Source organism: Mus musculus, chromosome 18 (genome assembly GCF_000001635.26).
Source record: "Mus musculus strain C57BL/6J chromosome 18, GRCm38.p6 C57BL/6J".
Classification (NCBI taxonomy): domain Eukaryota; kingdom Metazoa; phylum Chordata; class Mammalia; order Rodentia; family Muridae; genus Mus; species Mus musculus.
The window spans coordinates 46,597,569-46,622,557 of NC_000084.6; the positions used below are offsets into that span (position 1 = coordinate 46,597,569).

Consider the following 24,989-nt stretch of genomic DNA (forward strand, 5'->3'; position numbering starts at 1 on the left):
ATGTGGTATCTGGGGGGCGGGGCGGGGGGTGGGAAGGCGAGGCGATGCAGTGAGGACGTGGAAGCGCGTGAGGCCTCCGCGGTGCGTGGGCGGCGCTCCTGGGGCGAGGGGCGGGGCCAGTGCCGGGAAGTCGACGGAAAGGGGCGTGGCCGGCCGTTGCCTAGGAAGGGCGCGTCGTCTCTCTGCTCGTCCGGCTGTGACGGGGAAGGGGTCCCGCTGCGTTTTGGTCACTGTGAGTACCAAGTTTGGGGGATCCCCGAGGGACTCTCGAGAGCTCATTTTAGGGATGCAGGGGCTACTCCCCGGTGGTAGAGAGCTTTCTAGTTGGCAGGAGGTTTCGTATGTGGAGGAGGCCAGCTTAGGCAGAAAGCACATGTTCTCAGAGATGAGGACAAGACTAAGACCGTCTAATCCCTGATCTTTACCTTCCGGCCCGCTGACCTGGGCCTGGATGCTAAAGCCCTCTGCTTTCGTCTAAACAGCGCTAAATAGTAAACAGTATTGCCTAAGATAAATGCGGATTATTACCCGATTCAGTGTCGGGAAAAGGCAGCTAGGAGAGAGCGGCTGGCACGTGGTAAGCACACGGTAAGTTTCGGTTAAATTAAAACAACCATCCGTTGAGCATCTCTTAGCAAGCTCCTTCCACCCTTCAAACAATCAGTGATAGTGCGTCTGTTTCACTGATTAGGGAGCTAAGGCTCCAACAGCAGCAAAGGAACTAATCCGCCTCTGATCAACATGGCGTTTCTTACAGGGCATTCCTTATACGCTTCCCACGTGCGTAACAGGAATCGGGTGTTCCCGGGTTTTGTTTTGTTGTTGTTGTTTTTGTTTTGTTTTCTTAGTGAAAGAGGCAGGGTGGGCTCCAGGCCGCTGAGGATTAATAAAGAGATTCTATGAGGAGGAAATAACAGGCAGGTGGTATGATCGAGGCAAGGCCCTGAGGAAGGCTTGGGTGGGGTGAGTAGAACCAGAGCCGGAAGTCCACTCAGCAGCCTGGGGCACTTAAAGCTTCTGCTGGGGCAAATGGTAAGGCGGCGTAAGGTCACATTCCTTTCATTTCTTCCAGACTCAGGAGGAGACCACACCTTCCGGAGAACCAGGCCAGAACCGAAGTACTATTTTGTAGGTGAGTGAAAAGAAAACTGAATTTGTCAGTGAAAATGGAGGTTCTGTTTTCTGCCTGTGATCTTGGACAGGTAATGAATGGTACTCTTACCTTGTTGCTGGTAATGTAGCTCACCAGTAGAGAGTGTTCAAAGGCCTGGGATTGAATCCCCAGCGCTACGTGGGGGTGGGGGGGTGGGTATGGGGGGTTTGGGAACCGCCCTTTCTTCTTAAGATGACCGTACAAATAAACAGAAAAGAAATAAGATTAAAATCTCAGTGTAATATGGAGGGTCTGAGAGGGAGGGTAATGTAACTAAAGTCCCCGAAACTAAAAGTAATAATAAAAGAATCACAGTGCAGTATCACTTTCAATATTACAATTAAATATCACCAAACAGGCAAGATTTCAAAGTTCAGCTGTTCTACGACGTTCACTGTTCTTAGAAATGTAAAAAGGGCAACCCCCACTTGGGGTAACCCTAATGTAATAAAGCGGAAGGTAATATGTATTTTCTGTAATGCCTGTGGCCTGGAAGTTTCACTTGGACAATTTTATTCCATACTCTATGTACACTTTAGATTTTTTACTTTGAAGCTGTGATTCTCAGAGTGTCTTCTGAAGACCCCTAGAGGCTTCTGAAAGTCTTTCAGAAGGTTTGTAGTTGTTCAATCCTGGAGTTTACATGATGTGTTTGAACCAAAACAGCAGACTGAAGGAGGTGAGCACTCGGGGTGTTCTATGAATCTAGATTTATAAAAATACAAAGCATTGTCTTTACTGTTGTGGAGTTTTATTTGGAAAATGTAGTTATACTTTATACTTAGAATGCGTTGCCTATTTATAGTGGGGGGAATTGTATCCCTTCAGACCCAGTTCCAAGTCTCATTCCCATCCCTGTTAATAGCACTTTATTTTACAGTTGCAGTTAAATTAGATTAATCTCCAGAAGAGATTATCCGGAATTTAGAGGGAGTGCTGAATACACTGAGTAGATAAAGATTTAGGGTAGAGTAGAGACACATAGGGAATGTAAAGGCACACACATAGATTGGAGTGATGTGTGGACAAGCCAGGGAAAACCAAAACTGTCCATAATCATGAGGAGCTAGAACAGGCTCTGTAGAGCCTCCAGATAGAGTGAGCCAGTACCTTCATTTCAGCTGTTGGAGAATACGTTTCTATTCTTTTTAAGCCACTGAGTTTGTGGTTATTTGTTACAGGATATAAAACACACGGGGCTGTGGAGATGGCTTAGTGGTTAACAGCACTGACTGCTCTTCCAGAGAGGTCCTGAGTTCAATTTTCCAGCAACCACATACATGGTGGCTCACAACCATCTGTAATGGGATCAGATGCCCTCTGCTGGTGTGTCTGAAGACAGCAACAGTGTGCTCACATATACATTACATGGGTTTAATGGATTATTCTTTAGTAACATTTGTCAGACGTCTTATTCTTTTTATATATATATTTTTTATTAGGTATTTTCCTCAATTACATTTCCAATGCTATCCCAAAAGTCCCCCATACCCTCCCCCCACTTCCCTACCCACCCATTCCCAATTTTTTGGCCCTGGCGTTCCCCTGTACTGGGGCATATAAAGTTTGTGTGTCCAATGGGCCTCTCTTTCCAGTGATGGCCGACTAGGCCATCTTTTGATACATATGCAGCTAGAGTCAAGAGCTCCGGGGTACTGGTTAGTTCATAATGTTGTTCCACCTATAGGGTTGCAGATCCCTTTCGCTCCTTGGCAGACATTTTATTCTTTTTTTTTTTTTTTTTAAAGATTTATTTATTTATTATATGTAAGTACACTGTAGCTGTCTTCAGACACACCAGAAGAGGGCATCAGATCTCTGTTACAGGTGGTTGTGAGCCACCATGTGGTTGCTGGGATTTGAACTTCGGACCTTTGGAAGAGCAGTCGGGTGCTCTTACCCCCTGAGCCATCTCACCAGCCCCATCTTATTCTTAAGTGAATGTCAGATAGACCTAATATTCACCACTCATGTAGAAATGTGGAAGACCGCAGTTGATATCAGATGCGTTCGATTGCTCTCCACTTTGGTTTTTTGGGACACGTTTTCCAGGACCTCACAGATGGCACTGGGTAGGCTAGCTAGCAAGCCCTCAGGGTCCTGCCTCTGACTCCCTAGTTGTGGGATTCCAGGGACAAGGCACTTACCCTGCCTTTTCGTGGGTTCTGGGGGCTGAACTCAAGTTCTCATGCTTGTGTGGCATGCCCTTCAGCTGAGCCATCAACCCAGCCCCTTTTCATAATCTCTGGCTCAAGAACTAAACAGACAGACACCCCACCAAAGGACAGACACTGACTTCCTAAATCTCTGAGTACTTTTACAGGTTATAATTTTTCTTCAATAAATTTGAAGTTCAAAATTTGATGTGTGAGTGTGACAACCTACTTAATAGTTAATATAAGAACAACGCCACAAGGAACCCTGTCATTGCTTAGATAGATCACATTTGTCTCAAGAAAAAAAGAAGGCCAGAAGCCACTGGTTTTCAGAAGCTGCCAACAATGGTTGAGATGAAAACTATGGAAGAAATCTCTAGAAGCCGGGCATTCAGCCACCTAACTAGGTAGTTAAGTCATCAGAAGGTGTGGTAGTCAAACCACATTGCTCGTCTCTGTAGAAGTTCCTCAGGATGGCAGAGTTAAGATTTGGGGTTATGAGCCTGGTATTATAAATCCACATTTGGAAGGTTTTGTGTAACAAAGTGGAAATAGAAGATAGTAAGAAATAATGCCTTTGTATATCAGAAAACCTCATTGCCCCAACAGCATTGTGGCCACTAGGTGGTGCTGTTCACTTAACCAGATTTCTACCCAGGCTGCATTGTTCTGCGTCTGAGCTTTACAGACTTAACACAGCTGAAACACTGGAGCAGAACTTGCTAAAGATAGCAGAGCAACAAAGAGGAGAATGAGGAGGGATTAGGCAATGGGTAACGAATACTAGCAGCTCCTTCTAGAGTCGTGTTGGAGCATTTAGCCTTTTTCCTAAGGCAATTGAGAACCATCAAAGAAATTGAACTACGAAAGGACTCAATTATAGTTGTTGTTAAAAAGAACGTTCTGGCTGCAATAAGATTAGATAGAGCTATACAACTATGGAAGTAAGATTAATCTGGGGGAAAAAGGTCATCAGCAAATATAGTATGTCAGTAGTGGCTGATGGCAGTGTGTCTGCTGGTGCACGGTGACTGGTGATGGGCGGGAACTGAGTCAGCGCGGAGCCAGCTGTGACAGATTATCACTAGGGATGCTTAGGAGAACAGTGTGCAGTGGTGGCTGAGGCAGAAAGATGCTGTGGACACAGAGGAGACTGGCATCCTTTTAGGGGAGAGCAGACAGCAGTTTCCTGGAGAAGTGTAAGGTGCCATTCTATAATTACCTATTTTCTAGACACCATGCTAAGTGTTATTACTGTGGTTATTAAAGAGATGTCATAGAATGCTAGAGAAACTAAATGATGGCTGTATAAATTACACTAACCTTGCTTTTGTTTGATGTACGTGGCAATGCTATTTTAGCCATTGTAAGTACTAGGCTTTTGTAGTGTGCATTTGCAGACAGTGTATTTACTGGGCTATCTTGTGTCATGTGATTGATTGCCTTTTATTTAAAGTGCCCTCTGTCTTAGAAAGCAAACTATACATTGACAGCTGCAGATAGTTAGAAATACATATTTTAGGTAGGAAGCAGCTGAAAAGTATCTTAGTTCTTGAGCTTAATTGGTGGTTTGCATGAAATGTCTTATCCATCCAATAACATTGGTGTGGAAAGAATGAATTATAGGCAGTGTCTTTTAGCCTCATACAGGGCTGGGTTAGGGACAGCTGAGATCAATGAACTACATAATGCATTACCATTCAGAAGAGCCCAGTTACGAGTGGCCTAGAAAAGGCTGCTGTGACACCCACATACAGGAATATAGAGACATGTGCTACGTAATGATTTAATTTCAGTAGACCCGGTTTAATTGTTTGTAGAAAATTGAAATTTTATTTTTTTCAAAGGCTTTATTGTTCATTCCCTAGTAGTTCATTTGCCTCATATATTTTTCCCTTTTTTTAAAACATTTTTTAAAGATTTATTTGTTTTATGTAAGTACAGTGTACTTATATTGTATGTGAGTACACTGTCCTTGTCTTAAGACATCAGAAGAGGGCGTTGGATTCCATTACAGATGGTTGTGAGCCACCATGTGGTTGCTGTGAATTGAACTCAGGACTTCTGGAAGAGCAGTCAGTGCTCTTGACCACTGAGCCATCTCTCCAGCCCAGCTTCATATATTTTTGTTGAATTTTCTTGCCATCAAGTCCCACAAGAGTGGTCAGAGTGGCTAAGCGGGTTGCCCACTGACTTTCGAAAACCCACTGCTTTCACTATAAGCTTGAAGTAAGCTTGCACTCAGTCTGAAGCAAGATGACACCATATTTTTCAAATTTAACAGCTCAAAAAATAACAACCCCAGGAAAGGGCAGTCAGGGTCTTATAGATTTGGCACATCTATAAGAGGAAGACAAGAGGCTCATGGAAACAGTATCTCACATTACTTGACACATACCAAATGCAGAATTGTAATATCAAGTATTCTCATGTTTTGCTTCTTCATTTTGAAGCCCACCAGGTTTCATTTGTAGCAGGAATGATCAAAAAAGCCAGTTTTCTCAACTCACACTGGATTTTACTGACTTTACTTAGGCTAATTGTATAGGTTGAAAGAAATGTATTAATACACGTGTGTCTCCTTGACCAAGAGTTGGGTTGGGCTTTTTTCTTATTTCCTGGCCTTCCATATTGCTGGGCAGTATAATGCCCGTGTTTTCTCAAGATTTGTTTGCTCGGCTCTTCTTGGGTCCAGGAAGCATATGGCTAGGACTGTCTGTTTCACAAATTGAATAAGACTCTGGTCTTTGTCCCTTAGGTTCCTCCACAGTAGTTGGGGGCAGTAACTGCACAAGCAGTTGCTCAGAATGCTAAGGATCAAAGTTAAAACACAGTTCTCGAGATATTTAGCTCTCAGAATCCTTCCCACTGCCAAATGGAGACAAGAAACAAACATTTCCTCCCCAATACACACACACACACACACACACATTTGACAGAGAAGAAAATGGAAAGAACAACCTAAGTTGTTTTCCCACTGTCGTCCCTTCCCAGTGTGATACTAAGAGAGTAACTATTTTATAGAGTCACCATGAACTACAAATATTATAGTGTTAGCCTCATATTTGTAGGGCCTGGAGACCTACATATTATATATATAAATATGAAAAAGTTTAAATCATTAGCTATGGATCAAATGCATTTTCTACCAAATTTAGTTACCTTTGTTGAAGTTGATAAGTGGATCATAATGATATGCAAAAATCATATGGGTATGCAAAGACCTCAAACAGCCAAAAGTGTGTGTGTAGGGCGTAGGGGGTGCCCAGACTGAGAGACTGGAAATGAGGCCTCATAGCTACAGGCAATTGTGCCAAAAAACCCAGAAGTGTCAACAAGGGTGTCAGAATTTTTTGTCTGAGCATCTTTATCTCGGACCAGTTATTGATCCCTCTTTTACTAATTGTGAAGCTCTACTGCATATAGTCCTAGAGAATTGCACTGTTCTCAGTGGTGGGCTTTGCTATTGCATGTTCGTAAACAATCCTGTCTTCATATTACCCAACTTGACTGCACCATCTTTTGCCCCAGAAATCAAAGCAGAATCTTTGAAATAGCATCAGACCCTAGATTGTGTTGTGTAATATTTGAGGAATATAGCGGGGGAAATGGGCACTGTTACTCAACTGTCATTGCGATGACCTGGAATGACAAGGTATTGGGAAATCAAGTAGCTTTGGAACTTGATTGCTACAGTGATAATGCTTTTTAAAATATTGTCTCCTGTGGGTTATTCTGATGGCCCACTGGGGATCATAAGTAGGGGAAAGGAGACATGAAATAGGCAGACTTCATGTGAACACTCATGGTTATGAGTATATTTTGTTGGCCTGAAGAGCAGAACAATATTGCTGGGTTCTGTGCTTAGGGTCTAACTATAGAGTTGCAAGGAGAGTAGCACTAGTTAACCCTCAAATCCTTGTGCTCGCTCACATTAATGGAAGGACACTTAGAGGAAGTGAGTGGGCTATTGACTGCAGTCCCGGACTGGAGGAGCCGTGCCTTATATGCAGCAAAGAGAGGTGCCAGTGGCATCACACCCAGATGTCACTAGTCGGACGTGTGGCCCATGTCAGTCAAGCTGCTGGATTGCTAAAAAGTGGAATAGCTTCTAACCACATAATTCTAAGAACGGGTGCTTATAGGAGGCTGTTTATACACTGTGGTGTGCACCTTAAATGAGCAGCTGGCTTAATCTAGTAATAAATAAATGTGATATTTGTAGAAATGTACTAGGCCATAAAGTAAGACTCAGTAAATTCCAGGGAATTGATAATACACAGTTTGTTCTTCAAAAATTGTAAACCATAAAAAGAAAGCAGGAAAATGTGTTTGGAATTTTTTTTAAAGATTTTTTATTTTATATATATTATGAGTACACAGTCACTGTCTTCAGACACACCAGAAGAGGGCATCAAATTACAGATGGTTGTGAGTCACCATGTGGTTGCTGGGAATTGAACTCAGGACCACTGGAAGAACAACTGAACCATCTTGTTTGGAAAATTTTAAAAGCAAATGACAGAAAATTCACCAAGATAACATGGCAAGAAGAAATAAAGCACAGTGTTTGAAAAGCCAGTGAGAAAATTATTATTTGCAAATGTATATTTGTAAAATCCAAACTGCCTTCCACCCCACTCCACACACTACTGATAGTAATTTTGAGTTTAGTAAAAATCACTGGACAAGTCAATATGCAAAAATATCAGCTGCATCTCTATATAAATATCAGAATATTAAAATACTTAAAAATATATTTTTTGGTTTTCTGTTTGCGGAAACGGTAAGCTGATTTTCAAATGCAAATAGTGAAGCAGAGGTGGAAGAGAGAGTCTGAGGGCATGGATTATACATTTCAAGATACACCATAAAGCTGCAGTCAAATTCTATGATGTCAGGAAACAGACTAAAAAAAATACCACTGCAGTGTATTAGAAGATTATGTTTCAAATGTTCTTTTTGGATAAATTGTGCTAGATCAGTTTGAAATCAGTATGAAGAGTAAAATAAAAACTCTTTATTATTCTTATAAGCTAGTATTAAAGTGGATGAGGCAGGAGGATCACATGTTCCAGGCAAGCCTCAGCTGCATAGAAAGACCCAGTAAAGTCCCCTAAAAAACTGAAAGAGGAGGAGGAGGCTGGGAGATGGGTCGTTGGTAGAGTGCTTTGCAAGCATGTGCCTGATCCCCAGCATTCAGGCTCATTCCACCCAGTGTGTCTAGTGCTGAGGTGGCAGAGACAAGAAGAGGATCCCTGGGGCTGACTCACCCATGAGCTTCAGGTTCAGTGGGAGACACTGTCTCATAAAACAAGATGGAGGAAGATCTCTAGTGTTGACCTCTGGCCTTCACAGGAACATATTCATGTGCACATGCATTGCATGCGCGCACACACACAAATACATGTATATAAACACGGAAGTAATTTGAAGCAAAAATATAAATTTTTCAAAAGTTCTATGGGAGTGTGTGTGTGTATACACATTTTTGTTTTGGGCTTTTCTAGACAAGATTTCTCTGTGTAGTCTTGTCTGTCCTGGAACTAGCTATGTAGACCAGGCTAGTCTTGAACTCACAGAAGTCCACCTGCTTCTGCCTCCTGAGTGCTAGGATTAAAGGTGTATGCTACCACTACCTAGGTTGTATTTCAGTTTTTTAATAATTAAAAACAAATCTATCATGAGTATCTATGGTGAGTGTGTTTTGTCAGAACCATAAATGGATATTGTGTCAGAATTTATTGTCTACAATAAATCTATAAGCTCACATTAGTTATATTTGATATAAGCAATCCAGATTTGCTTGATAGCTGATCTCTGACAATTACAGGTTCTTTTATTTCTACCTTAATTACTAATATTAACTCCTAAATCACACAGTGTACCTCACTGTCTATGTTGTAATATCTTTGTTAAGAAAGGGTTAAAGAGGCTGCCATGTTGAGTGTAGAAGGGCAGTCCTGAAGACAGAGAGCTGCTACAGAGCATGGGCAGGCCTGCAGGGCACCAGACAACAGCTGCTCAAGTGCAAAGACATCAGGTAGAGCTCTGGTGGCAGGCCATCGGGGGCAGTTTGAAGTGGCACAGTGTCAGCCATTGGAAACTGCTGGAGCTGGAGATCTGGCGCTGGCACAGAAGAAGCAGGAGTCCTTTGCAATGTGATGTGCCAGTATTCCTGGGCGAGCTTGTGACAGGTGACCAAGATACTGGTCAGTACATAGTCAGTATGCTGTTATATTTGGCTTCTGGGTGCACCTTCTGTTAACAGTCCCAGGTAAGGGGGTTCTGTCGTGTGCTTACTAAGCTCATGTGTCTTTTATTCTGATAAGATTCAGTATATTTTCAGGCTTTGTTATTTATTGGCACAAAATATCAGTTTGTGTCTCCTGATATGCTGGCAGATAATGGTATTTACTTTTGTAAACAAGATATGGAGCCATTCTTCCTTGGCACTTAAAATGGAGTAACTCAGGTCAAGGCTGTTGCTTCATTAGATAGAGCAATCTGTGGCTAGGCAGAGGGTTGAAGCCAGTATTCCAAACAACACAGTGTAACCCAGAGCTGGCCCAGCTTGTGCACCACGGTCACTTAATATTTACTAGAAATATTTTTGTTTTTTTCAGCTCTCAGAAGCCAGGACTCTGCAACACTGTTTGCTGCCTGTGGATCTTCTATATTCACAGTGTCCCAGTTGCTTCTGATCTACCACTGTTAGATACTTCTGCCACCCATCCTAAGAGTATAGTTGTTCTTGGAAAGGAGTCTCAGCTGCTGTCAGCAGGAGTCCCTCATTCGACTCCTGTGGTTGCCCTTTCCATCATGCCAAAGAATAAAGGCAAAGGAGGCAAAAACAGGCGCAGAGGTAAAAATGAAAATGAATCTGAGAAAAGAGAGTTGGTGTTTAAAGAGGATGGGCAGGAGTATGCTCAGGTGATCAAAATGCTGGGAAATGGACGGTTGGAAGCAATGTGCTTTGACGGTGTGAGGAGGCTGTGCCATATAAGAGGGAAGCTGAGAAAAAAGGTTTGGATAAATACCTCGGACATTATATTGATTGGTCTACGAGACTATCAAGATAACAAAGCTGATGTAATCTTAAAGTATAATGCAGATGAAGCAAGAAGTCTGAAGGCCTATGGAGAACTTCCAGAACATGCCAAAATCAATGAAACGGACACATTTGGTCCTGGGGATGATGATGAAATCCAATTTGATGATATTGGAGATGATGATGAAGACATTGATGACATCTAGCCTGACCTAAGCATGCTACCTTCCAAGTTCTCTGAAGATAGCTCCACACAGTGGCATCTTGACCTTCATCTGTTAAGTAAAACTTCATGGCATGTGTATGACTTGTTAATGCAAGCTAATGAATTTTATTTTTTGAAGTACTATATTTCTTTGAAAACCAAAGATGTTGAGTTATCATCTTAAGTGACATGTTAACACTTTGTGCTTTTGAATATAATTGAACCTAGCGCACAGCAGTGAGCACTGTTAAGAGACTGCCTTTCCATTTGTAGCTTCATTTCTGGCACGGGAGTGTTTTGTGTCAGCAGTTCTGCCAGGTGGCCATCGTGAGCTGAAGTAAGTCCTAGTCCAGCACATCTGCTTCAGGCCTTTGTACTCTAGTCATCTGGCTGCGTTCGAGACTTCTCAGCAGACTTATAGATGTGTACGGCTGCACTTGGAGTCAGACAAGATATGGCTACTTTTGTACTTATGGAGCCATGCCATTTTATACTTTCACGTTGTATACATTCGTTTGATCCTTTAAGTTGTTGCCACCCATAAAAAGGCATCTTACAGTGCAGTTTTTAAATTACATGGGTAGCAATTTTGAGTTTTAAAAATTAGTCATTGCAGAAATTAAATACTTAGAGGAGATAATCCATTATCTTGACTTTAGGAATATAATAGTTGACAATGTTTATATATAATTTTACTTCTCTAAGGCATACCCAAAAATAGAAAATGAAAAAGAGCAGTGAGTCTGTTCTGATGCTTGCATTGCATAGAGAAGTTTTCCAACAAAGCAGCTGTTAATAACACATAAAATATGTTTTACTTTGCAAAGTAGGTTGTGTTAAGTCATTTTCAAAAAGTTACCTACTATATCGAGGCTCTGGATAATTACTATGTGTTGATTAAAGTTAGTTACAGAATTGTACAAGCTAAGTTTTCCTTAAACTAAGCTTAGGTTAAAGGGAGAGGAGCCACAGCTCAATGAAAACACGGTTCCTGTTTTCTAAATGGAGGCGCCCAGAAACACAATAAAACATGTTGGTACAAAAACTTTTTCTTTTTAATATGTTCATTGTATCTCTGGTATATAACAAAAATAAATGACTGGGTGATTTCTGGTATATCATGAGAGGCTTTTTTTTTTTTTTTTTAAATTAGACTCTGGGATTTAAATGGGACTTAACTATTTTCCCATTTAAATGACGCCAGTATTGGGGTCCTGCAGCCTAACCCTGCTGCTTAGGGAGTGAGTATAAACCGCGACTGTCAGTCCTCAGATGCCTTCCTTTTTAAAGACTAGTTCTTTCTCAGGTCTTCTTCTTGACACCTACAAATGGTGCCTGACCACAAGACGACAGTATTCATCTTCACTTTTATTTTTTGATTGCTTGTTTTCTAGTTAACCCAGAATAATATAGCTTATGAAAATCTCCCAGTCAGGAAGAAAGAAAGAAAGAGAAAGAAAAGCAAATATGATTTTCCTGATCATTGATTGGTGGATCTCTTCTAGATGGAGATATGTAGATCTTTGTAAAGGTTAATTTTATAAAGTGAGAGTAGACATGGTACCCACACTTAGAAGCAGATCCCACATCCCCAGAAGGACAGTGTGTGTTTAGAAAGAACACATCACTGGAGCTTTTTATTGCTCTACACAGTGTATCTAAATAAGCTGTCAACTACAATTTATCCTATTGCTGCTGTAAATTTTTATGACAGAAAGAAAACCTGACCATGGACCAGCTAGCTTGATGGCCTTCAGCAGCAAACAAGAAACTGTCCAAGTTAGGAGGTGAGGACTAGTGCCTGAAGATGTCCTCTCAGTCCACAACATGTACAGGTGCCCATACACACATCAGCACTCGCACAAAGATGCTCTGGAGGCTATAGTAGTGTGTCTTGGTCATTGCAAACCATCAGAGGCAAACCCTGAGGTATTCCCATTTCCTGTTTCCTGCTTGCAGTGTCTACATTTCTCTCCCATTCTAATGAAGGAATGATTCTTTTATAACATGAGTGATTTTATGCTGTTTATAAAAGTAAATGTTGACATGTGTTAGAATTAAAATGACTTAGAGAAATATCTAAATGTTTTTTTTTTCTTTCCCACCACATTGTCACACCACATTTCAGCCTCCTGAGGTCACTCTCAGGAGTCCCGTGGCTCTTAGCTCTGCTTTCCTCAGTTTCTCTAGCTGGCTAGAACGGAAATACCGAACTTGTTGAAGATTGCCAATCAGATACTCTAGCTTCAGGGTTCTTCCAGTGTCAGTATTTTTCTTACCAGTCCACAAAAACAGTTCGTGTGGTTCATATCCTAGGATGTCTCATAATTTATATCATTTGTTTATCCTAGGCTATCCCTGAAGTAGCAGTGTTCCTACCCCGCTCACATGATTTAAAGTTTATTTCTGAATGATAGGTTCAATATGAACAATGTGTCCTTAGTCAGCAATTTCTCACTCTTTAGTATTTTACTCCCAATACCTCAAATTTCATCCATATCCGCTTGGAAGTACCCAGTTTTCTCTTGATTGCCACTTAGTTTTAGGTGGTATATTGCTCTATTACTGTTTAACAAAAACACTAGGGTTTGTGCCGTCAACTACAAACACCAATAGAAAACACTGAAAATTGACTATTAAGTTGTATTTTACTCAGACCTGGCAGTCTGGAGAAGGAAGTGGGTTAAGACCTTAAAAAGAACAGCATCTCTTCTCCAAGGCTGATGTTACAGGGAGGGCTGACATACAGGCAACTGATTGCCAGAGCTGACTGCTCCTCTGATGAAGTGATTAGCCAGGTGTGAGGTGATAGGATGTTGCCTCCTTCCTCGACACCTTTCCTGTTCTTTCCTCTTGGTCTCTGGACATCCAGGCTGAGACACTTGATGAAACGCTGTTTGGTCTTGGCTAGTATCACCCTTGTCCACCTGAGACCATTGAGTCTGGGGACTGGAAGCAGTGCAGAACAGCCCATTGCAGTGTGCACATGCTAAGCTGTGAACATATATGTGCAAATCGCTTCCTGCAGCCTGAAGTATAAATATGTCCTTATAGTGTGGAATACTCTGGCACCCTTATTGCCCACTCTTAACCCATCAGTTGGATTTTTTAAAAATACATTTTTAATCAATGATTATTTTACTTATTATTTACTTTATCTTCCTGGTCACCCCTTCCACAATGGATTTGCTTTTTATTGTCATGTCTTTCTGTTCTCTGTTCTCAAAAACCACAGCCTAGGATCTGCTACCCTGTGTCTTCCTCTGATCTTACACAAAGGTGGTGTGGTAGACAAAATCACATACCGTTTCGAAACATGGTAACAAAGGCCTCCAACCACAGCACGCTGTTCCTGGTTAGCCAAGGACTTTGTTTCTGATTTTACTGAGCAAATGGGAATCACTGCACAAGCAAACCCCTCACCTTCACTCCCACCCCTGTCACCACAAATGCAGCTCAGCTGTCCCTTTGTCACTTTGCATTCTATCCCAGGAAGAGACATCTTTCCTCCTAAGAGGGGCTCTCTTCACTTGCAAGTTTTTATCTTTTCCCCACTTCCCTACCTAGAGATGTTTATTCATATCCTCTTTCCCTTACTAGCTTCTAGTTGGTTTGTCCTTAGTGAATATTTAATGAGCTTTTTAAAAGAAAATACAAACCACATGGTCTGTACCTTCAGGGAATGGCTGTCCCTGGAAAAACGGCAGATGACTCAGCATCATCTCTTACTAAATCCTACATGACAGCTGCAGGTGTTTCACATGGCAGGAGTTGAAGGCTGGACCCCACAGGTCTCCTGTACACTGAGAGTGTCAGGTACCATGTCTTCAGCAGAGCCAAGGCTCTTTCCCTGAAACGAGTGTGAGAATGCCTGACATTCACAACAAGAAGCCTGGCGTGGTGGCGCACGCCTTTAATCCCAGCACTTGGGAGGCAGATGCAGGCGAATTTCTTGAGTTCGAGGCCAGCCTGATCTACAGAGTGAGTTCTAGGACAGCCAGGGCTACACAGAGAAACCCTGTCTTGAAAAAACCAAAAAATAAAAAAAATAAAACAAGAGCAGCGAGATGGATGGAGCACAGTTGGAACTAGGACAGCAAGTGAAGGTGCCCACGACTGGGGAGCAGGGAAGAAGAATTGTGCAAGCGGGAAGTGTTGGTACCACCTCTTCATCTTATGAGTCTTCACATGACTTCCTGTGGAGATGGTCACATCTGTATTGTCTGATGACCTCATCACGTGAAGAAAGCAGACTGAATATGACGCCTGCATACAGTTCCCGAAGTAGACAAAATTTATAGGAAGCTTTCGGATTTCCAGTAGGCATTGAATGGGGCGATCCTAGTCAGGGTTTCAGTTGCTGCGAGGAAGCACCATGACTGAAAGCAAGCTGGGGAGAAAAGGGTCTGTCTGGCTTACACTTCCACATTGTAGTCCACCACTGAAGGAAGTCAGCACAAAAACTCAAGCAGGGCTGGGACCTGGAGGCAGCAGCTCGTGCACAGGCCATGGAGAGCTGCTGCTTGCTGGCTTGCTGCTCATGGCTCCCTCTGCTAGCTTTGTTATAGAACCCAGGACCACCAGCCCAGGGATGGCGTCACTTGCAGTGGGCTGGACCTTCCCCCATCAGTCACTAATTAAAATGCCCTACAGCCAGACTTTATAGAGGCATTTTCTTGTTCCCTCCTTTCAGATAAGTAGCTTGTGTCAAGTTAACATAAAATTAACACTAAGTCCCTGCTTAGGTTCATTTTATTCCTCATAGAAGGACAGAAAGCAGACCTTCCTGACAGTGCTACACACCCAAGCAAACAAATGAACACAGGAAGCTCTTAACAGTTAAAATCAAACTTGCCAAGTGCTAATGGCATCTGAGGATCCTTTCCAAGCAGGTGGTTCTTTTATGCTTATAGGTCCCTAATGTACAATTATATAGTCATATTTTCCTAAGTAAGTATGTCAGGTTCCTAAATTGAGTGTTATAATCTAAAATTAGCCACTTGCCGGAGTTTACTGGAGTCTGACACAAGGACATCTATCTGCTGCTGAATGCTACACAATTCCCAAAGTGCCATGTGCAGACTACCAGAATTTCCATAATTCTCAGACAGGCAGGACTGTTTTCATCGCCACCGGCCTGAGTGGGTCATGGTTTTAATTGCTGCTGTTTCTGAAATGATCAGTAGTATGATGGCACTTTTATAGCTGTTTGTGCCTGGGTAGAATTGCTACATTGTTCCTGGTTTTATGCTGACTCTAGTCTGTTAGCATCAAGTTCCTCCCGTGAAGATGGGAACAGCTTGGGTAGGTAGGCTATCAAGCTGAGGGTTCAGCAGCTGACTAGTAAGCGCAGACATTTCAGCAATGCCTCTGTTAACTTTTTCAGTCTGTCCTTCAAGTGGAGGCTGGAGTGGAGTCGAGGCTGTGTTTGGTTTCACGCTGGAAAGAGCTGACGACGTCATGCCAGTGCACCTTTCTTGTGCTCTCTAGGGTTAGCGGATGATAGCCACTGGCTCACTCTTGGTGTTAGCCATTTGAGCCTCCTCCTCATCTTTTCTTTCTCTCCTCTTCTCTTTTCTTCTCCTTCCCTCCTTCCTCATTTCCTCCCTTCCTTTCTTTCTACTTCAGAGTGCCTTTTTTTTTCTTTTTCTTTTTAAATAGGAAGCCTGCAAATGGGCACCTCTCGTGGTTTCTTTTCTTTCTTTCTTTCTTTGTTTCTTTCTTTCTTTCTTTCTTTCTTATTTATTTATTTTATGTATATGAGTACACACTGTAGCTGTGCAGATAGTTGTGAGCCTTCATCTGGTTGTTGAGAATTGAATTTAGGGCCTCTGCTCACTCCAGTCAACCCCATTCACTAAGTCCCTGCTTGTTCCAGCCCAAAGATTTATTTATTATTGTGCATAAGTACACTGTAGCTGCCTTCAGACACATCAGAAGAGGGCGTCAGATCTCATTATGGATGGTTGTGAGCCACCATGTGGTTGCTGGGATTTGAACTCAGGACCTTCCGAAGAGCAGTTAGTGCTCTTACCCACTGAGCCATCTTACCAGCCCCCTCCCTACTAAAGATTTCTTGTGTATCTTTTCAAAGAGTCAGATCTGTTCATTTTTCACTCTTGCTTCCATTAGCTTCCACTCTGCCTTTCCTGTTTTCTTCTTTTGTAGGTTTAGTTTCCTCTTGTATCTCTTGAAGTGTAGAATAGTCTATTGATGTGAGGTGGGTTTTGGTTGTGTAGGTTGTGGGGTGGGGTGTGTCCTGGACTTGCTTTGTAAACCAGTCTGGCCTCAAACAGAGATCCGCCTGCCTCTCTACCTCTTAAGTGCTGGGATTAAAGGTGTGTGTCACCATACCTGTTGATATTTCATTCTTTGTTTGTTTGTTTGTTTGTTTTACTGAGACAGGGTTTCTCTGTGTAGCCCTGGCTGTCCTGGAACTCACTTTGTAGACCAGGCTGGCCTCGAACTCAGAAATCCGCCTGCCTCTGTCTCCAGAGTACTGGGATTAAAGGCGTGCGCCACCACTGCCCAGCAAGATTTCATTTTTAATACAGGCATTTACAGCTCTAAGCTCTCCTTAAACGGCTACTGTGTGGATGTATTCTATCTTCAATTTTAATCATATTGAAAAGTTCACTTATGGTTTCCTTTTTAACCCACTGGCCTCGAACTCTGCCTCTCAAGTGCAGCAAGCACCCACTGGCTCTTCTGCTGTTAATTTCTAAGTTCATTATACCATAATTAAGAAATTTACATTAGGGTTGGAGAGATGACTGCAGTTAAGAGCACTGACTGTTCTTCCGGAGGTCCTGAGTTCACACCAATAGGCACTGCTACTTACACTAAGGTTTGTCATGAGGAATGGAAGAGTCACAACTTAAGCACTTCACCTTATAATCCTCAAGTTGGGTCAAGAGCTGAAATTCATCCATACATTGGACAGAAGGAAGCTAGAAAGAAGCTGGAATCTTCGTTTAAAGGCCTTGAGTGTATACCGAGCTGGCGATGAAACAGTCATGGAATGGGGAGAGATTGTTCTAGGCACTGGACATGAGCTGCTGATCAAGACTGATTAAAAAAAACAAAAAAAAACCCCAGAGCTCCTGAGTTCTGAGTTGATAAAATTGTTACAAACAGATGAAGCCCTTCTAATTATGCAATTGCCAAGCATACAAACCACGGGAAACCCCCACAATATTTTTATCCCTCAGTCCAACAGTTATTGACACGTGGCCAAACTTATTCCGTCTGTAACTCCCTTCCCTGAGAACGGCGTGAAGGCACAGCAAGATGCTTTGATTTTTCACTTACAGAGCTCCCTCCTCTGATTGGTCGTTATTTTGTTATTATTTTTTTAAAGCAGAGCCCTTAATCTTTCCAGTCTTGGCATGGTGAGAATAGTTTCTGTTCTCTGTAGGCTAGCCTCCTGTGAAAAGCCTGGGTGTCACTCACCAGCCCTGTACTGAGAAACTCTAAAATAATCTGATCAGTCCATGTTCTGTTGCCAGCACCGCTCCACCAGCCATACCGTGAGCCTGGCTCTCAGAAATAAATGAATGAACTGTTTCTCAGATGCGTACACATATGTGTGTGATATGTCCCAACATAGAGATCCTTGCGCTCCACCCACTGTGGTAAGTGTGACCTTCGTTTACACAGGAAGGATCTCGGTGTCACTGTGGGCTGTGGCTGTTTTCTCCTCTGTGAGTCACCTGTTCCCAGTTATTTTGCCTGAGCACAGGATTCCCATCTCAACATTTGCACCGGCCAACAGATCTACCCTTCGACCTCCAGGTCTGTTTATAACTTCTAAGCTCACACCCATTTCCTTTTCCCCAGTCAGAAACACTTTTTTTCAAATGAAAGTACCCTGTTCAGTGTGAGAGGTGAAGAAGGAATGAGCTAGGCCAGGCAGGAGAATGGCTCCTTTGATCTTAGGTTTTTGGGGGGGGGGGGGGGGGAACAAAAGAGTAAGTAAGAAAAGGAACAACAGAAAATACTCCAAAATACTAGAGACCTTTGACCAACTGTTAGGGCTAGGAATGGCATTTTTAATTTCTTTGTAAAATGTTCAATATTTTGTACTTTCTACTTTTATTTATTTTTTATTTTTTTCATGAAGGTGGTACCCATGGAGATCGGAGGACAGCGGTGTCAGGAGCCAGTTCTCTTCTTCCATCAAGTGGGTTCCATTGATCCCACTCTATCTTGTCGTTCTCCACAGTAATCACCTTTACCCACTGAGCAATCTCCCCAGCTCTTACTCTGTATTTTCTAAAAGTAACATATATTATTTAAATCGAAAAAAAAAAAGAAGACAAAACCCTAAAATCTCTCCAGAACCAGAACCAACAACACTAATCATTGTAAACCAGATTAAAATGGTACTAAATCATTTTATAAGACTTAAGAGTTGGGCTTGGAGAGATGGCTCAGTGGCTAAGATCACTGACTGTGCTTCCAGAGGACCTGGGTTCAATTCCCAGCACCCACATTTTGGTTCACAGACAACTTTTAACTCTAGTTCCTGGGGGATCCAGCATCCTCTCTGGCCTCTCTAAGCTCTGCACACATACATGGAGCACAGATATGCTCACCGGTAAGACACCCACATACATAAAAACTAGAAAAAAAATATAAGTAGCTACTTAATATGGCACCACAGTAGCAATGAAAAGAAATGATGAAATGTTGATTTTTATGGAAAAATATTCCAATGTACCCAACCCTCTCTTCACACGTACACAGCTGGCTGATATAGTAAAAATCAGTGACAGTGAGAGCTAATCAATAATAACATAAGTCAAATGGAGTCATTTCATTTTTGCATCAACCATGTGATCTAAATATCATTTAACAGGCAAAGTTTACGAAACAGATTGAAACGCCTGCCCCAGACCTTAGTAATTACTGGACATGGAAATCAAAGCTATGCCTGTAGTGTCCAAGACTGAATTGTTACCTTCTACACATAAGCTAAGAGGCAACCTCCCTGGGACGCCTCGAAACAGATAGCATGCAACCCACAATAACAAGTCTATTGATTTATGGCTCATAGACTGCTGACAAACACATTGTTGCAGTTGGGTCATCCCATGTGCTGTTCCCTGTGGGAGGGCTAGATTATGCCCCCAGTTTTCCTATGAATTGATTGAAGACTAGAGAGTCGTATTTTCCAGAATTAGTTATGAGACCTACAAAGAGACGTCCATATCACCATAAGGCAATTGTAAGATAGCTATGAAAAGGCACTCTCAAAATGAACACTTCCCTGTGCTTCAGGGGACTCATGAAACCCTGACACATTCTCATGGTTAGGGTTCGTTACAGTGAAAATCTACAGCCAAGCACTGTTTGTGATGTGAGTTGCCCTGGGGAGCTGTAGGAGAGGCTGGGGACAGTGCTGGTGTGCCCTGAAACTGTATGGTAACATGCACTGAACACTGCCAACTAAGGAAGCCCCTAGCCTGCAAATCCAGAGCCGGGCCTGTCAACTGAGCATGGAGATATGGTTGACAGCCTATATGGCTGATTTAATTTTCAGTCCCTCCAGAAGTTGGGCTGAAACCACGTTGCTGTCCACTGCTACCAAAGATACCTAGGTAAACAAAGACCTACCATGGAGCATTCCAAAGGCGTAGCGACCATTTCAAGGGAGCTGAGGGCAAAGGTTAGCCCTTCCTAACTCTTTATCACTTAAGCTGTCCATCTCATGGTGGAGACAGCCTCCTTCTTTGGTTTCTAGTCTAGGTTCTTCTTGTTGCAATTGTTTAGCCTATATATACACTGTAGTGTGTGTGTGTGTTTTAATTTAAAAATTTAAATCTATTAGCTTCTATGTATGGTGTGCGTGTATGCCTGTTTACCATATGTGTCCTGGTATCTATGGAAGTCAGCAGAAGGCATCAGATACCCTGGATCTTGAGTGACATTTGATTGTGAGCCTTCATGTAGGTGCCGGTCCAGGTCTTCTGGAAGAGCAGTCAGTGCTCTGACTTTTGGGCCATCTCTCCAGCCCCTATAGATTTTGTAATAATTTACTGGGGTAAAGTATTTAACTGTTCGTGAACAAGGAGCCACTTCTATGTATTTAAATATCTTCCTGTGCTTTCCCCATTGGGTTTCTTGTTCCTCACAAAGGCCAAGCCATGTGTGTAGTGTTTCCTGCTGTAGACACAGAGACACAACATTCAATAAACTTGAAACAGTAATGCAGAGTGGTTAAAAGGGACACCTGGAGTCCAGGAGACCTGGGTTTTCAGAACACTTCTGCTGTCTGCCAGCACCGTAACACCATGTGTGAAGTTTAGCTTCTCGATGTCTATTTCTCTACCTATCCCTGACGGGGCAATGTAGTTCCCAGCACGCGCCTAGAGAGATACCTGAATTTCTAGGAAAATATGGTCTTTCCTCCTCTCTCTCTCTCTCAATCTCTCTCTCTCTCTCTCTCTCTCTCTCTCTCTCTCTCTCTCTCTCTCTCTCTCCAATAAATGGTGAGGATTTTTAACTATGGCTTTTAATTTTTTTGCACTCTTGTACAAAAAAAATAACAACCCAACCAAACAAACAAAAACCAACCAAACAAACAAAACCAAGACCCAACAAAAATACTGTTCTGAGGGAAACAGAATTTGAAGTTAAGACCAGTCTGTACCTTGTTTTGCCTGTGACTTTTGGTCAGAGACGTGTGTTCTCGAAGCCTCTGTGCTCACTGTGGATCATCTCTGGCAGCCCAGGCTCCCTGAGGCTCAGTGTGGGCTCTGACCGGTCTCCAGTTTCCCCAGGAATAGGCTGACTTCCCATTAACTCCTTAGTAGTGAGGTGGGAAAGAGATGCGTGAGAGTTGAGTCAATTAGATTAAGTTCCCCTCCCATGAATTATATTTATAGTTTGGTCTTTGCTTGTTTTCTGCTTAATTTTTCCTTCCCTTCCCTTTGGTTACCACTTATGAATATTTTCAGAATATTCGTTTCTATTAGTCTACAAGAGTATAAATATTTTCCCAATTACTTACCTTGTTTTTATTTTTCTTTTTTTCTTTTTTTTTTTTTATTACTGATACATTGATTGGTTGTTTCTTTTTTTTTTTTTAAGATTTATTTATTATTATATGTAAGTACACTGTAGCTGTCTTCAGACACACCAGAAGAGGGAGTCAGATCTTGTTACGGATGGTTATGAGCCACCATGTGGTTGCTGGGATTTGAACTCTGGACCTTCGGAAGAGCAGTCGGGTGCTCTTACCCACTGAGCCATCTCACCAGTCCGTTTTTATTTTTCTTCTGCTTTTGCATTTCCCCGAGGACTTGTTGAATATTATTCACAAATCGTAATAGTAGTTCTAAATGCTTCTCTGCTCCAAGACATTGATTCTGGAGGATAATAATTCTGCTGTTTGGATTTTCTCTTGGATTTCAACATTTTTTGATGTTTGAAAACCCTTGGTTATGTATCTTTAAGAGCATCTAATCCAGCCGGGCATGGTGGCGCACGCCTTTAGTCCCAGCACTTGGGAGGCAGAGGTAGGCAGATTTCTGAGTTCGAGGCCAGCCTGGTCTACAGAGTGAGTTCCAGGACAGCCAGGGCTGTTCCTCCAACTTCAGGGTATCACCAGCTTTCCGGTCCTATGCAGATCATATAGCCCAAGACTCTCTTTTCTTTTTTCTTTTGGTTTTTCGAGATGGGGCTTCTCTCTGTATAGCCCTGGCTGTCCTGGAACTCACTCTGTAGACCAGGCTGGCCTTGAACTCAGAAATCCACCTGCCTCTGCCTCCCAAGCCTCCCGAGTGCTGGGATTACAGGCGTGCGCCACCACTGCCCGGCTTTCTGCTTTTTTTCTTATATCTGGGAACACTACTGTTGTTTACCTCTTATTTACTGCAGTGGGGAAAAATACTTAGAAGTCAGTGCTAGTTTGACTCCCCTTCTTCCCATCCCTGGAAAAATCACTTTGCTAGCTGCCTCTGGGTCCTCCTGCAGCAGCTATGGTATACAGCATGTCTGGGCCCTGTGCCTTTCGTCAGCAACCCCATTACATACACATGAGTGGGCAGCATGTCTGGGGCCCGTGCCTGTCCTCGGGGATCCCATTGGGTGCATTTAGAATATGGCTCTTTCTGGCTTCTAACCTTCTGAAAAAACTCAGTCTGTGCTTCACTGCAGTTACTCTTTCACTTCTACAGTGGGATACCTTGCTTTACTGTTATGTCTGGACATTTGGAGCCGGAGACAGAAACGTTTTCGTTTTCCATATCTAGTTGACTGTTTGTTCTCTTGACCACCTGGTACTTTAATTTTTTTTTTTTTTTTTTTTTTTTTTTTTGGGTTTTGCGAGACAGGGTTTCTCTGTATAGCCCTGGCTGTCCTGGAACTCACTTTGTAGACCAGGCTGGCCTCGAACTCAGAAATCCGCCTGCCTCTGCCTCCCGAGTGCTGGGATTAAAGGCGTGCGCCACCACGCCCGGCCTTCTTTTTTTTTTTTTTTTTTTTTAAGATTGGTTTATTTTATGTGCATGAGTGCACAATAGCTGTCTTCAGAGACACCTTAAGAGGGTATTAGATCCCATTATAGATGGTTGTGAGCCACCGTGTGCTTGCTGGGAATTGAACTCAGGACCTTCTGAAAGAGCAGCCATTGCTCTTAACTGCTGAGCCATCTCTCCAGTCCCCGATACTTTAATTCTAAGAAGCAGCTACCATGCCCAGGTTGGTTGAGGCAGTTTAGCTGGTCTGAGACTCTCTAAAACCAACAAGCAAAATGGTATGTATGTGTAAACACATGTATTATCCCAGGAAATAAGCCAGTAATACTTGTTTTCAAAGAAAGCCACGAGCCAAGTGTTTAATCATTGCATAAAACAGGCCAGCCAGAGTTACATAGTAAGACTAAAAAAATAAAAAGGTAGATGAATAAATGAATAGAACTAAATAGAACAGCAGTATGATATTGATTTTAGAATTTTAAATCAGGCTTTAAATTTTAGATTTTTTTTATTTTAATTTTATTTTTTAGTTTTTTCGAGACAGGGTTTCTGTATAGATTTTTTTTTTTTTTTTTAAATCTTAAGTCCTGGGTATCTTTTATCCAAGGAGTGGGAGGGGCATAAGGGACTGCCACCTCCTCTGATTTTCACGTTTTCTGTTGCCTGGCAACCACTCAAAAGTTCCAGTCAAATACAGATTAGAGAGGAAAGAGGATTCTCATCCTCCCACCTCTCAGCCCAGACGGTGGGAGGGTGAGAGCCCAGACGGTAGGAGGGTGGGAGCTACAGGGCCTGAGTTACTTTGCCTCCCCCCCCCCCCCCCCCGCTGTGATCTCTCAGTGGGAACAATTGAAATGTTAACGCAGTGGGGTGGAGGAGAGAAAATATTCTTTCTTTTCTGCAAAGGGAACAGAGGTTAAATCTATGTGGGCAGAAATGAAACAGCATCAATGTATAAGTGGGCAGCAGTGTGCTTTATTAGCTACTCTTGGGATTGTGTAAACACACGAGTCCAGGGTCAAGTAGCCGGTGGCCTTTCAGGAAGAGCATTTCCTGTATCCTCAGCAGCGGCCTCCAGAGAGTCTCAGAGTGGTGACAACTGTGGAAAACGGAACACAGTTGTGTGGAGGGCGAAACCAAGATTGCAAATCTCTAGACTCATGAAGATCATGTCTGGACTTCATCAGTAGCACTGAAGGGTGGATGGCCAGAAAGCCGTTACTCCTCTGCTTGGCTTTTAGTGGCGGCTGAGGAACTTGCTTGGGTACTTAGATACAATCAGGTAGAGGGCGTCTGATTGCTCTGCTTACCTGCCAGTGCTAATGGTTACTGGATGCTAACTGCATACAAGAGCAAGGCTGTTAAGTGCAGCCTCTTTTACATTTTCTCTGGCAATATTTGGGAATTCAAAGAACCTTCAAAGATAGATGCTGCAGAGAACAACAGTCCCAACCTCTTTTCTGCTCTGGAGGTCCTAAAATGAATCACAAGGCAGCATTGGCCTCCCTGGGGTTACCCAGCACCTCATAAAGGTTCCAGAGTCTTCAGGGGTCCCAGTGCCGAGCAAAGCTTGAGCCAGGCACAGGAAAGTTTTGTACCCCTCATCCCACCAAATATTTTTCCTCTCCCGAGTCCCTCCCTATCCTCAATGACTACTCTGTCTTTCATTCCTAAAACCCAGTCATTTAAAACATGTTATGTAAGTGGAAGTACGTGATGGATAGTATTTGGGGTTTGGTTGGCCCTTCTTCATGCTGTAATTTTATGGAGTCGTCCAAGTGGTTTTGTGGATGCATAGAACTCCCTGGCATAAATACACCACGGTTCATTTAACTTTCCACACATCCAGTTCCCTGACTCTTAAGAAGAAAGAATGTTAATGCATGCTTATTTTTTGTATGTGTAAGCATAAGTTGCCATTCTTTCTGAGTAAAACGCCCAA

The 24,989-nt window shown here is 42.6% G+C and overlaps 1 protein-coding gene across 2 annotated transcripts; it reads left to right on the plus strand.

Moving 5' to 3' along the window:
• The first annotated feature begins 135 nt into the window (after nucleotides 1-135).
• Nucleotides 136-12,657, plus strand: Eif1a (eukaryotic translation initiation factor 1A). 2 transcript variants are annotated; one of them, NM_010120.5, is made up of 3 exons: nucleotides 136-232; nucleotides 1,073-1,132; nucleotides 9,936-12,657. In NM_010120.5, exon 3 carries the CDS (start codon nucleotides 10,132-10,134, stop codon nucleotides 10,564-10,566), a length of 435 nt encoding a protein of 144 aa, NP_034250.3. In that variant the 5' UTR covers nucleotides 136-232; nucleotides 1,073-1,132; nucleotides 9,936-10,131; the 3' UTR covers nucleotides 10,567-12,657. The 2 variants fall into 2 exon arrangements, with proteins under 2 accessions (NP_034250.3, NP_001361583.1); NM_001374654.1 differs by having other exon boundaries at nucleotides 156-588; nucleotides 9,936-12,643.
• The last annotated feature ends 12,332 nt before the right edge of the window (nucleotides 12,658-24,989 follow it).